This window comes from Phascolarctos cinereus, unplaced genomic scaffold (assembly GCF_003287225.1).
Source record: "Phascolarctos cinereus isolate Bilbo 61053 unplaced genomic scaffold, phaCin_HiC Scaffold_8;HRSCAF=390, whole genome shotgun sequence".
Classification (NCBI taxonomy): domain Eukaryota; kingdom Metazoa; phylum Chordata; class Mammalia; order Diprotodontia; family Phascolarctidae; genus Phascolarctos; species Phascolarctos cinereus.
Genome location: NW_027556291.1, coordinates 10,078,561 through 10,090,666, shown reverse-complemented (window position 1 = coordinate 10,090,666; position 12,106 = coordinate 10,078,561). Strand labels below are relative to the sequence as shown.

General features: G+C 46.0%; 1 protein-coding gene and 1 long non-coding RNA gene across 3 annotated transcripts in view; both read left to right on the top strand.

Annotated features, from left to right (window-relative positions):
* LOC110192337 (chromatin target of PRMT1 protein-like) overlaps positions 1-3,514 on the top strand; it is a 39,513-nt gene extending 35,999 nt beyond the window's left edge. Inside the window, exons 3-4 of one of the 2 annotated variants that reach the window (XM_078147794.1) lie at positions 1,499-1,567; positions 1,658-3,514. In XM_078147794.1, coding sequence (XP_078003920.1) covers positions 1,681-2,469 — 789 coding nt within the window. In that variant the 5' untranslated portion in view covers positions 1,499-1,567; positions 1,658-1,680 and the 3' untranslated portion in view covers positions 2,470-3,514. Of the gene's footprint in view, positions 1-1,439; positions 1,568-1,657 lie in introns of both variants that reach the window. The other variant, XM_078147793.1, reaches the window with a different exon arrangement.
* A 3,827-nt stretch (positions 3,515-7,341) lies between these two features.
* LOC110192372 (uncharacterized) lies at positions 7,342-10,458 on the top strand. Its single transcript, XR_002320139.2, has 3 exons — positions 7,342-7,550; positions 7,974-8,087; positions 8,931-10,458. It is a non-coding gene; the product is annotated as an uncharacterized LOC110192372 (long non-coding RNA).
* The last annotated feature ends 1,648 nt before the right edge of the window (positions 10,459-12,106 follow it).

Here is a 12,106-nt window from a genome sequence, read left to right as displayed (position 1 = left end):
TTGGGGTCATTGTGGTTGTCTTACTAGCATAATATAACCCAAAATTTGCCCAAATATGCATGATTAATTGGCTGAATAGAAGGTGGTTCCCAAGTACCCAATTTATTTCAATTCTTTGACAAGCATTTAGTGGTGCTGCTTGTGTGTGTGTGTGTGTGTGTGTGTGTGTGTGTGTGTGTGTGTGTGTACACATGCATTTCATGATTGGGAGTCATAAAATACTGTAGTCTCTAAAGAAATGCACCCAAAGAGGGATAGAGAGGTGTGTGTTAAGGCCAAGTAGGCTACAACATATTATAAACAAAAAATCCAAAAGAAGAGGTGAATTAAAACAAACCAGGAAAGAGTAAAAAAAAAGGGCTGGTTGGTGAATAAAGGGGATAATGTGTGAGTTCCCTTGGTGTCTCTGGGATGTGCAGAGACAGGGAGGAAGTGCCCTCCCTCCCTCCAATTTATGAGAGGACACTACTCACGGTCTGGCACGTTGGGCAGCCATGGATGATGTCCCTACAAGGAGAGTCCAGATCTGTGAGCGTTCCGTATGTGTGAGGTGCTGTTGAGGTGGATTCTGGGATTGCCTTCAATTCTCTTTGAGAAATAGCACATTCAGGCATGATTTTCTAACATGGCTGCAACATTAGTCTGGAAAAAACTGTAGAAAATAGTTTTTGTCAAATAGAATTTTAAGGACCAAGCAGCACCTTTTTCGTTTAATGAACTTCCAATCCCAGATGCTGTTCGCCTTTTGTCAAAAATCCGCCTTGTAAATCTTTAGGTGTTCCCACCAATACATACATGAACTTGCCCAGGGTTACACAGCCAATATATGACAAAGGCCTATTTGGATTTGACTACAAGGCTGCCTCTTTATTCAGAAATCAATCTTCCTCTGCCTCCCATTTATTAGTATCCAAATGGTAACCAAAATAATAATAATAATAATAGTAATAATAATAATTCCCCTAAAATCTATTCCATCTTCCTTGACAGTTAATGCAAGGTTTTACTTTAATTCTTTTTTTTTTTTGGCTAGGCAATTGGGGTTAACTGACTTGCCCAGGGTCACACAGCTAGCAAGTGTCATGTGTGTGAGGCCACATCTGAACTCAGGTCCTCCGGAATCCAGGGCCGGTGCTCTATTCACTGTGCCACCTGGCTGCCCCATATTTTAAATTTAAGATCCAGCTTTACCTGTATTCTTGCTCAATCTTAGCCGCATTGACCTTGTTGCTTTTTGTTTTCGGTGTATTACAGGGGTGACTATAGAATAAAACAAAAAACAACAGCGTGCTGCCGCGGCAGGGGTGGGGGATGGGTCAGCAGTTCACTCTAGGACGTAAAAGCCGCTTAATCGGGTAGCCCTGCCCACCAAGTGGTCACGTGAGGTTACTCGCGCCTCTCTGGGCTATAAATACAGAGCAGGCACACCATGCTTGCAGAGCCGATGCTTCCGCCTCGCCTGAGCGGTACTGGTGTTGCTGTGCTCTTCTGCGTTCAGAGCCGCGCCCTTCCGTCCTGGTGCCCTGAGATCCTGAGCGACCACCAACGCTGGCAGATCCCAATGCAGGTAAGCAGCCCTCCACAGATATAGCTAATCCCCTTGTTGGTGGATGGAAACTCTAGATTACCGTCGGTGCTCGGTTTCTGCTTTCCTCAGATCTCGCTGACCCCGATGTAGAGATGGCTTCCTCACGTGGTCCGAAAGTTGTGCTGAAGAACACCACCAGGATGTCCCTAAACGAGCGCTTCACTGAGATGCTGAGCGAGAGGCAGCCCGTGCTGGTGACCATCCGGACCAACATGGAGCCCGAGCAGGAGCCGGAGCAACCCCTGCCGAGTGACGCTGGCACCTCCAAAGCGTCTGGGTCTGGATCCGCCCCGAAACCGTTCAATTCAGAGAGCCGCCCCTCTGTCCGGGCAGCCCTGACCCTCCAGGCCGACAGGCTGAAGCAAGGGCTGGGTAAGAGCAGCATTCATGCCCGTTTGGGCTGGCCCTTAAGATCCCAGGCCGGGAGAGCAGCTGGGGGGTGGAGAGGCTCATTCAGTGGAGGTTCATCTGGAGGAGGTGGTTCAAACGGAGGAGAAATGCAGGGAGGATGGGTCCCTAGATACAGGTGGCAGGGAAGCAGGGGAAGGCGATATTATCGAGATCAAGACCCCCCTCAAAGCCGTTCTGCAGCTCCCCAGATGAGAGGGAGAAAAGGTGGTGTCCGTAGAGGTCTTGGGTGGGGAGGATCCAGTGGTCATGGAGGGATGAGCACTGGAGGCCAGACAGGGCAAGGTAGCAGCAGGAGACAAGGGTTCTTTGGCGGTAGAGGCTATGGCCGGCGCCGTGGTACTTGCCAGCCTGTGCTGACCAAAGAGGAGCTGGATGACCAACTGGATGCCTACATGGCTAAAACCCGTGAGCAGCTGGATGCCGAACTCAACGCTTACATGGTCCAGACGGATGAAGAGTCTGATGATTAAATCTTTGCCACAGTACGAAGCTTCCTTCATTTGCCAAAGCCTCAATATCTGGCTGTACCCTTGAGTTAACGAGAAACACTGGGCTTAACCTATCACATGCTGATTAATTGGTTTGTAACAAATTAATATCAATGGATTTATGTGGTTATTTTGACTTTTGTCATTGTGTTGTGTGAAATCTTGTTTTTCCCCATGGATTTGGTTTTATCTCCTCAATTTTTCCCTTTCTGTATATGTATATTTATATGTATGTGTGTATATATATATATATATATAATTTAGATTTCTTCTTTCCTCATGTACCTGGTTGAGCATGAATGCAACTGCCTGGCAACTGGATTCTCCCCCACCTCTTTCTCCCTACCAACTCTGAGCATATAGGTCCTGCTATTTACTTCTACAGTCCTGTGGACTCCACCGGAATGTTCCAGGGCTGACTTCAGGGACATCATGTGAACGCCCCTCCCTGCTGCCAAGAACTACAATAGAACTGTTATATGTTCGTCATCTTTAATCCAAGGCTTTGTAAAAGTACTGTGGTGAATCCTCCACAGGGTGGCCCATTGATCCCTTTTAAGTGGGTGCGTGGGGGGTGAGGGGGAGGAGGATTTACAAGGTTAATTTGCTCATGAGTACATGTAACTACCAGTTTAAAGGTAACGTCCAAGTGTGCACCATGGGAGTTACCACCTGTCAGAGGTTAAAGTATAGTCCACGGTGGGAGGCTAACCAAACTTTGGATTGTGTAATCTTTCCTTAGATCTTTGTGACACGTAGAAATGATAATGTATAGAACAGCAGGCTGGGTACTTACAAGCAAAGGGGCCAGGCCCCAACTTTGGCAAAGTTTTTGGAAGGAACAGCTTAACTGTGTCGTGCCTTCTCTATCCTCATGTTAATTCTGTCCATCATAGCTTAGTTCTTTCCCTATAGGTCATAAGGTTCAACTATACACCTGTCACTTGTTGCAGTTTCAAAAAGATGTCATGATTCAGGTTCTTTGTTCCAAAAAAAGATAGCGATCTCAATTTTTTTTTTAAAGGTTACGGGGTTTTTTTTAATTAATTAAAAACTAAAATTGCATTATAGCATATACTTTGTTGTTTAATTAAAAAGCTGAAATCTCATAGTATGTACTTGTTTTTTTTAAATTCATTAAAAAGCTAAAATTGCAGTATGTATTTTCTGTATTTTTAAAATTAGTTAATAAGCTAGAATCTCATGCACAGTATATACTTTATAAAAGTGAAGCCTGTATCTCCCCTCTCTTGCCCCTTATGTCCCCTTCTTTTCTCCCTATAGGAGATCAGCTGGAAAGGACCTTGGGGAAGGAGACCATCTAGGTGAACTCCCTCATTTTACAGAAATGAAGGGATTTGCCCACTGTCTCACAGAGTTAAGAATGGAACTGAAGTCTTAGACAGGGAATCTAGTGTACCCACCCCCCACCCAACACCACCACACTTTTTGCTGTACTCAGCTAGGCTTCCTTCTTGACCTTAGCACTCTCTTGAAGGTCGAGTGACTTCCTGATTGTCAAATTCAGGGGTTTTCTCTCAATCCTCATTGCCTATAACCCCTCTGATGCATTTGACACCATTAATTTCCCACTCCTGTCATGACATTCTCTCCTCCCCTCAATGTCTGTGACACTGAAGCTGCCCTGACTCTTCCCCCCTTCACCCCCTCCCACGGTCGATTCTCTACGGGTATACTACTGTACAAATATGTGTGTGTGTATATGTGTGTGTGTGTATGTATGTATGTACGTATAGCTAACAGTAGGTTCCCTTCAGCAAATTTGGGCAAATGTAAGAGGGTATACACGTTTGGGGTAACCTTGAAGGCCGTACTTAGAAGCCAGAGACCTAGGTGCAAATCCTACAACAGACACATCCAAGATAGCACCTCTCCACTTCAGTTTCATTTTCTGTAGAATGGGGACATTATTACTTGCCTTTATTAAGGAGAGGACTTACCATCCCTTAGAATGCCAGAGAAATGCAAGGTGGTATTTTGATGCCAGACACAGGCACAGACATCACACAGTTAGTGAGACTGGGGAGAGCTGGGGAACCCCCAGCCTTAACCTCTCCCTTCCGTTTCCTGAGGGATGGTAATACCAATGTCATAGAGACGCAGGGCTTGATTTGGATTCCCAGGACCTGAGTTCAAAGGGCGGGTCTGCCACTTGCTATCTGTACCCGGACAAATCATCTGCCATTCTGTGGGCCTTTGTTTCCTTGTCTAAAAGGAGGTTGGACTAGGTCAGAGGTGTCAGAGGTAGCCTGGCGATGCTCCACAACATGACCTGAACCACATCAAAACGTAAATGAGAAATATTTAATAAAAGAAATAGCAATATAACAGAACATAGATAATGTGAATGTGGGGTTTTCTAAGTCAATGTGCGGCCCTCAGGGATCCTCATGTGAGGTTTAGTGGCCCCTATTTCTATGTGAGCTTGACAGCACAGAGCAGATGCCACTTAAGGTTCCTTCCCACTACAAATTAATGACCTAGTGTCCACTTCTCTTGGGTCCTTAGAGAAAGGAGAAGGAAGTTGGAAATTCTTACATTAAGAAGGCTGCCTGCCTGGGCTGTCCAGATGAGACCGAAGCACTCTACCTCACTAACCACTCTCCAGCCACATTGGGCATTCCATCTCCTACCTACTCACCTTGCCCGCTCATCTCTGACTCTGGCTTCTGTGCTCTGTCCTCCAGCATTAGCTTGGCTGCCACCCCCATAAAGCCATCCCTGACACCCCCTCCCATACACACACACACACACACACACACACACACACACACACGCACACACGCACACACGCAAGGACTCTCTCCTTTTCCATATTTATCTGGGGTTTTGTGGTAGGTTTTTTGTTTGTTTTGTTGCATTTGTAAGGGATTCAATTTGCAAACTCCACCCATAGTAACCCAGAGTCTTGGACAGTTGCCTTGAACACGGAAGGGTTAAATGATCTACCCAGGGTCACCCAGCCAATTTGTGTCAAAGGTGGACTAGAGTCTAGGTCTTGGCCCCAAGCCTGGCCCTCTACCTGTCTTAATACAGTGGCTCTCACATTGTGGCTGTCTACATATAGTAGGTGCTTAATGTTTGTTGAATTGAGTTCATTTGACACCCAGTTGGCTCTGCTTGGGCAGAGAGCTGACTGTCCTTCTACATTCATTATGACACCTTGATACCTCATTCTCAGGGCCATGGTCTGTGACGTGTAATAGAACTTTGGCCCTGAGAGCTCTGCTCTGCCTCTCCTCAGCCCCTGGCCCCATCCTCTTTTGGGGGTAGCTCAGGGCAAAAGCCAAAAGTAAACCCTTCCCCCGGCCCTGCCCCCAGTACACATGCAAGCCCGCAGGACCCAGTTAGAGCAAATAAAGGTGTCATTAGGCGTGTCTCATGTCTCCATCTATTTTTAAGCAAAGAGGTTTTTATTAAAACGTCTGAGTATTCGGAGGAGCTGGCTGTGTGGAGGCAAGCATTTGAGGAAACATAAAATATACATGGGATGCCAACAAGAGCATCTAGGGTGGGTATCACCATAACCCTGAGGTCAGGGGCAGGGAGAGGGAAATGTTTATCTAGATGCAAATAGAAAGTGTGTGTGTGGTGGGTGGGAGGGGGGTTGGGGAAACAGCTTGTGCCTTCTGGTTGCAATATCCACCGCTCCCAAAGTAACGCTGGGTTGCTCTGAATGCCCAAGAACCTATGTGGGATAAGAGCCCGGGAATTGAAAGGGACCATGGGGGAAGGCCACCCTGATTCCCCCCTCCCATTTTCAAGAAGGAGAAACTGAAGCCTATGGGAAAATGCTCCCCTAAAAAATGATCTTCAGGTACAAGCCAAGCCATGTCCATTTGTCATTAACTGAATTTTGGGTTCAAGGCCTTAATTGGCCCATCTGTGAAATGGAACAAGGGGCCCCAAGGATAGAGTGGGACTAGTGGATCAGTGCAGTGGCCAAGCCCTGGTCACTCTCTGATGTGTCTGAGGGAGTGCAGGAGTAGGGTGGAGGAAACACCAGCAAGGCCCAAAAGAGATGGGGGCAGGACCAACATTCCTAGCTCGCTGCCAAGACTGCAGGTGTAGCAGCAGTAGCAACTGGGCCCTGGCAGCTTTTTGTGATGGACTTGGTGGCTGCATTCGTACTTGGAGGATCTGAGTTCGAATTCCAACTCTGTCACTCATAGCTGTGTGACCCTGGGCAAATCGCTGTACTTCTCTGGGCCTCAGTGTCCTCAACTGTAAAATTCAAGGGCTAGAATAAATGATCTCTCTCACTTCTAGCTGCAAGTTAGATTTAGACTTTTCTTCTGAACACTGGTAGACACTATTCTGACATGGGTCAGGGTTAGGGTAGGGATAGGGAAAGATTTTTGGAAGAATTGTCTCCTTAAGGGGCAGCTAGGTGGCGCAGTGGATAGAGCTCCGGCCCTTAAGTCAGGAGGACCTGAGTTCAAATGTGGCCTCAGACCAAACACTTGACACTTACTAGCTGTGTGACCCTGGGCAAGTCACTTAACCCCAATTGCCAAAAACAAAACAAAAAAAAAAGAATCGTCTCCTTAGCCAAGAAATAATCATAATAACAACAATGACTGACATTTCTCTGCAAAGCACTTTACATGTATTGTTTTATTTGTCCTTCCAATGAACAATCCTATGGGGTGCTACAGTTATCATTATCCCAATGTTACAGATAAGCAAACCGAGGCAAACAGAGATCAGGTGACTTGAGGTCACATAGCTAGTAAGTGGGGGAGACAGGATTTGAAAATAGGTTTTCCAGCTTCAAAGTCCAATGTTCTTTCCCAACACCACAATGCCTGAAAATCTGAGTGGCTTTAGGAGCCAAAGGCCAGTTAGCCACGAAACGAAGTCTTCAGGAAAGCAGAGAATTAGACAAAAGCCCTCCAGGAATCTATCTCCTGAGCCTGCCAATAGTGATTGAGGACTTGGGCACAGATGCCTGGGTGACTACTCTACCCGTAGCAGCAGTCGCTCGCTAAAGTGAAAACCTCCTCATGGAATCTCTCCCCTGGATTTGGAATTCCAGAATGGTAGGTGGCTACCTTCCTGGAGGCCATTGCCTCCTTTTCCTGCCTTCCTCCTCCTCCTCTTCTCCTGCTGCTGGCTCCCAGAATCCCAGAGATGTGAAAGGGACCTCAGAGATTCTCCGATCTGGCCCTCAACTCATGACCTTCCGCCTCTGAGCCCAGAGAACTCTTGAGGCCTTCTCTTCTTCCTTTCCAAACTCTCTCCATGGTTCCTGTCACTGCTCTGCAAATGGGGGGAGGTACAAGAGAACCGACTCTCAATTTGGTTTGATGAATGTCTTTTCTATCGTTCCTTCACCTGCTTTTCTTGACCACCCTCCCATTGGAGATACTCTCTCTTCCCTTGGTTTCCTCTCCTGCTTCCCCTTCTCTCTCTTCAACTGCTCCTCCTCAGTCTCTTTTACTGATTGTTTGTCTGTCTCATAGAATCAGAGAATCCTGCTAAGGAATGGTCCTCAGCAGACATGAAACCCAACTTCTTACAAATGAGGAAACTGAGGCCCAGAGATGTGGCATATCTTCCCTATGGTCATGTAGCAAGTAAGTAGCAGAGTCAGGATTCAAACCCAGGTCTTCTGACCCCCCCAATCCAGTACTCTTTCCATTTATGATAAAGCTGGCTGTGTGAGCCTGGGTAAATCTCTTAACCTCTCATTGCTTGAGGCAGCTAAGACCCTAAATTGCAGAGAAAGTACCAACCAGATCTGGTAAAGGAGTTTCCTCCTCAGGAATTCCCTATCCTAACAAAATCACAGGTTCGCTGCCTAGCCCTAGGCCTGTGATTATTGTTATCTGTCCCCTTCTCACCACATCCAGACCACTGACTTACTTCAGGTGCTGGCTGGACTCCTGGCTTCCAGCCTCTCCCTTCTCCAAACAGCCCTTCCAGGTTAAGAGACTCACCCAAGGCCATATAAGCAGGCAATGGCAGAGCTGGGATTTGAACCCAGGTCTTTTGGCTTTAAATTCACTGCCCTTTCCACTCTACTGAGTCAAGTGACATCAAGGATGTAATTTAAAGGCTCTTGGTTGGCCTTTCAGGGTGAGGAAGCAGCCACAATTCCTCATCTACCTAACCGTGTGGAACCCCAAGATTTACAACATGCTTCCCAGCTATGGTCTCACTCGATCTGCCATTAGCAGAGTGGCAAGCACAGGGGGGGATCCCCAAGAAAGAATACCCAGCAGAATGCTGTCGATTTTCCAGCCCTGGACTGCTTGAGAGGGAAGAAGGCAGGGGTGACCCACCAGACGCACTGGGATGGGGTGCAGGGAGAAATGCCAGCCTTTCCTCTGACTTGAATTTTTCAACTGCCTCCTGAACCATGCCGTTATCTTATTTGAATCCAATGACAGTGTGTAATTTTTGTCTGCACTCGGCAGGTTTTGATACAAAGATGGCTCAACCGAACTGGAAGAAGATATGGAGTAATCACAGAGCCAGGGCCCACTGTTTGTTGAGACTCCAAAGCAGATGATCGAAATGGTTGTTTAATCATGGGAATGCAAAGAACAGAAAAATCTCTCTCCCATTACCCTTCTGATGAACCTGGGCCTAGGGAAACCAGTTGAATCCCAGCCAAATGAAAGGAACCATGCAGATGGGTTGCTTTGTTTTTCTGGTTTATTTGTTTGGGGTTTTTTTCCTATAATTTTTTTAAAGACATAAAACAGGTTTCCACAGCAAGCCTGGAAATACTGGGTTTTCTGGTCTAAATAAGGCCTGACTACCAGCGGCAGCCCTGACCCAAGAGACAGGTGAAAAATCTGACTGTTAGGGATGTGATGACAGCTTCCTCCTGGGCTTTCTTAATTCTGAAATGCCCTTGCAGAGGTGGTAAGGACTCTGGGGACAGGGCTGACTGCTCCTCAAGGCTTGGGGTGGAGGAGCAGAAGCAGTGAAAAGGGAGCATCATGGCAGAAAGTGTGTGGGTTCCGTCTGATGGCAACTTGCCAAGGGTCCAAGCTAGACGGTTTGCAAGATGAAAAGCCCCAGGAAGGTAAGCTACCTGAGGGCAAGGACTGTTTGGGTCTTAGGTTTGTATCCCCAGTGCAGGCACAGAATAAGTATGTCGTAGGGCCCAGGAATTGAAAAGGAAAAATAGCAACTTCATGTGGAGAGTGCTTTAAAATATGCAGAACCCTCTGTAAATATCATCTCATTTGATCTCTTAACAACCTCAAGAGGTAGGAGGGAGAAATATTTTATCACATGTCCCCTCATTTTTTAGATGAAGATAAAAACAAGTCTCAGTTAGGTCAAAGGACTAGTCTAGGGTCACACAGCCAGAGCCAGATCCCAGGAAAGCGAATTGCTGTTTGATCCTCAACAGATGAATGTTCTGAAACATGTTAAGAGGATAGGGTGCCCAGTATGGTGTCAGGAAGACCTAGTTTCAAACTTCTCCACTGACACTACCTGTGTGACCCTGCACAAGTCACATCACTTTAGCAGGGTTGAAAGGAGAAGGGGTAATGAAGTGGACCTCGTAACCAGACATCCTCTCATTCCTCTCCTTTATAAACAGACACTGTCTTGGGTGCTTTAACGTTCTATTTTCCAGGTTTTTTGCTTTTGTTTTTTGGCGAGGCAATTGGGGTTAAGTGACTTGCCCAGGGTCACACAGCTAGTAAGTGTCACGTTTTGGCCTGAGGCCAGATTTGAACTCAGGTCGTCTTGACTCCAGGGCCCATGCTCTGTCTACTGCACCTCCTCGCTTCCCTTTTCCAGTTATTTTTCATCTCTAGGGGCAGCAAAGTGGCATAGCGTGAGACTTGTGAATTCAGAAGATGTAAATTCCAGTTCTGCCACACACACTTTTCTCAGCCTCAATTTCCTCTTCTATATAATGGGGATAATAAATGAACCTACCTCAGAAGGCTGTTGGGAGCAATAAATAACAGAACATGTGTAAAGTGCTATAAAAATGACAGGTTTATTATTATTATCACTGTTACTGTTGTTATTTCTGTTGCTCTGGGCTATTTTTTAAAAAACACGTCTCTTGCCCTCCAAACAGAATTCTGAACATGGTATCTATGCTTTCTGAATGATTTTCTTTTCTGCCACACATATACTTTCCTGCCCAACTGATGAGAGTCCATGAAAAAAATGTTCAGAGGTAAGTTTTCCCATTATTAGTATAAGTAGATGGAGAGGCAGCCTTGGGGCCCAGGAGCTCAGGCCTAGACTTTAACACACTAGCTCTGTGACCATGAAAGAAAGAGTCACTCGACCTCCTACCGTTCCAGGAACCTCTCCAAGTCTAGAAATTATATTAATTAGATGAATATAAATAATAAATATGATAAGAGCACACACTGCTGTACCCCGTGAAGTAGAGAAGGGGAAACTGAGGCTCAGGGTAAGGAAGTGAGTCAGTCAATAAGCTAAACTCCTCCCTGGTCATCATTGTCCATCAATTCAATTCCACTTCAGAGAGATTTTCTTTAAGTTCCACAGGCTTTTAAAAAAAAAAAAGAACAAAAAAAAAGCCAGCCTTAGAGTTAGGAAGACCTAGATTCAAGTCTAGCCTCTAACACAGACTGGCTATATGATCTTGGATAAGTCACTTCACTTCTTGGTTCTCCAGGCAGGTCTCTAAAACTGTAAGTCAGAGATAAGTTGCTGATCTTAATTGGAGGAGGGAGTTTTCACCCTGGGAATCAACTACTGAAATTTCCCTCCACTAACGAAATCAGAGAATCACAGAATTTGAGAGTTGAAAGGGACCACAACCGGTGCACAAAAGGAATTCCTACAATAACATAAATGAGTGGACAAGTAGGCTATTGTAGGTGGGTCATGACATGTATGGAGGAGGGAAGTAAAATGTAGAAAGGCTGGAAATGTAAGGAAGAGGCCAGATTATGAAGAGCTTTAAATGGAAGACAAGTTTATATTTATAATATATTTATATTTGATCCTGGAGCTTGTGAAACTCCTTGAGCTGGGAGGCAACAAGGTCAGACTAAAATATCACTTAGGCAGCTGGATAGAGGATGGCTTGGAGTGTGGAAAGGCATGAGGCAGGAAAACCAACCAGAAGGCTATTGCAGTAGTCAGGATGAGAAACTGATAGGGCTTTGATCAAGGATGTCCGAGTAGAGAGAAGGGGGCAGAAATGTTGTGAAAGAAAAGACAGATAAGATTTGGCGATGAACTAGATATGTGGGGTGAGTGAGAAGATGAAGATGCTCTGTGACTTGTGAGCTTGGGTGACTGGGAAGGTAGTTGGTGCCCTTGACAGGGGTAGAGAAATTCAGAGACAGGGAAGATTGGAGTGGGGAAAGGAGAAGAGAATTCATTTTGTATTGGGCATGTCGAGTTTGAGATACCTTACAGGACATCCAAGAGTTAGGTGGAGATTTGTGAATGAAGCTCAACAGACAGATGAAGGCTGGATGTATAAATCTGGGGCTCATCTTCATACCAAAGGTAATTGACGCCACGGGAGCACACCAGACTGCCAAGCAAAATGTTATAGTGTGAAAAGTGCAGAGGGAGGAAGAGTGAACAGGAGAGAAGAGTGTCACCAAAACCTACAGAGGAAAGAGGG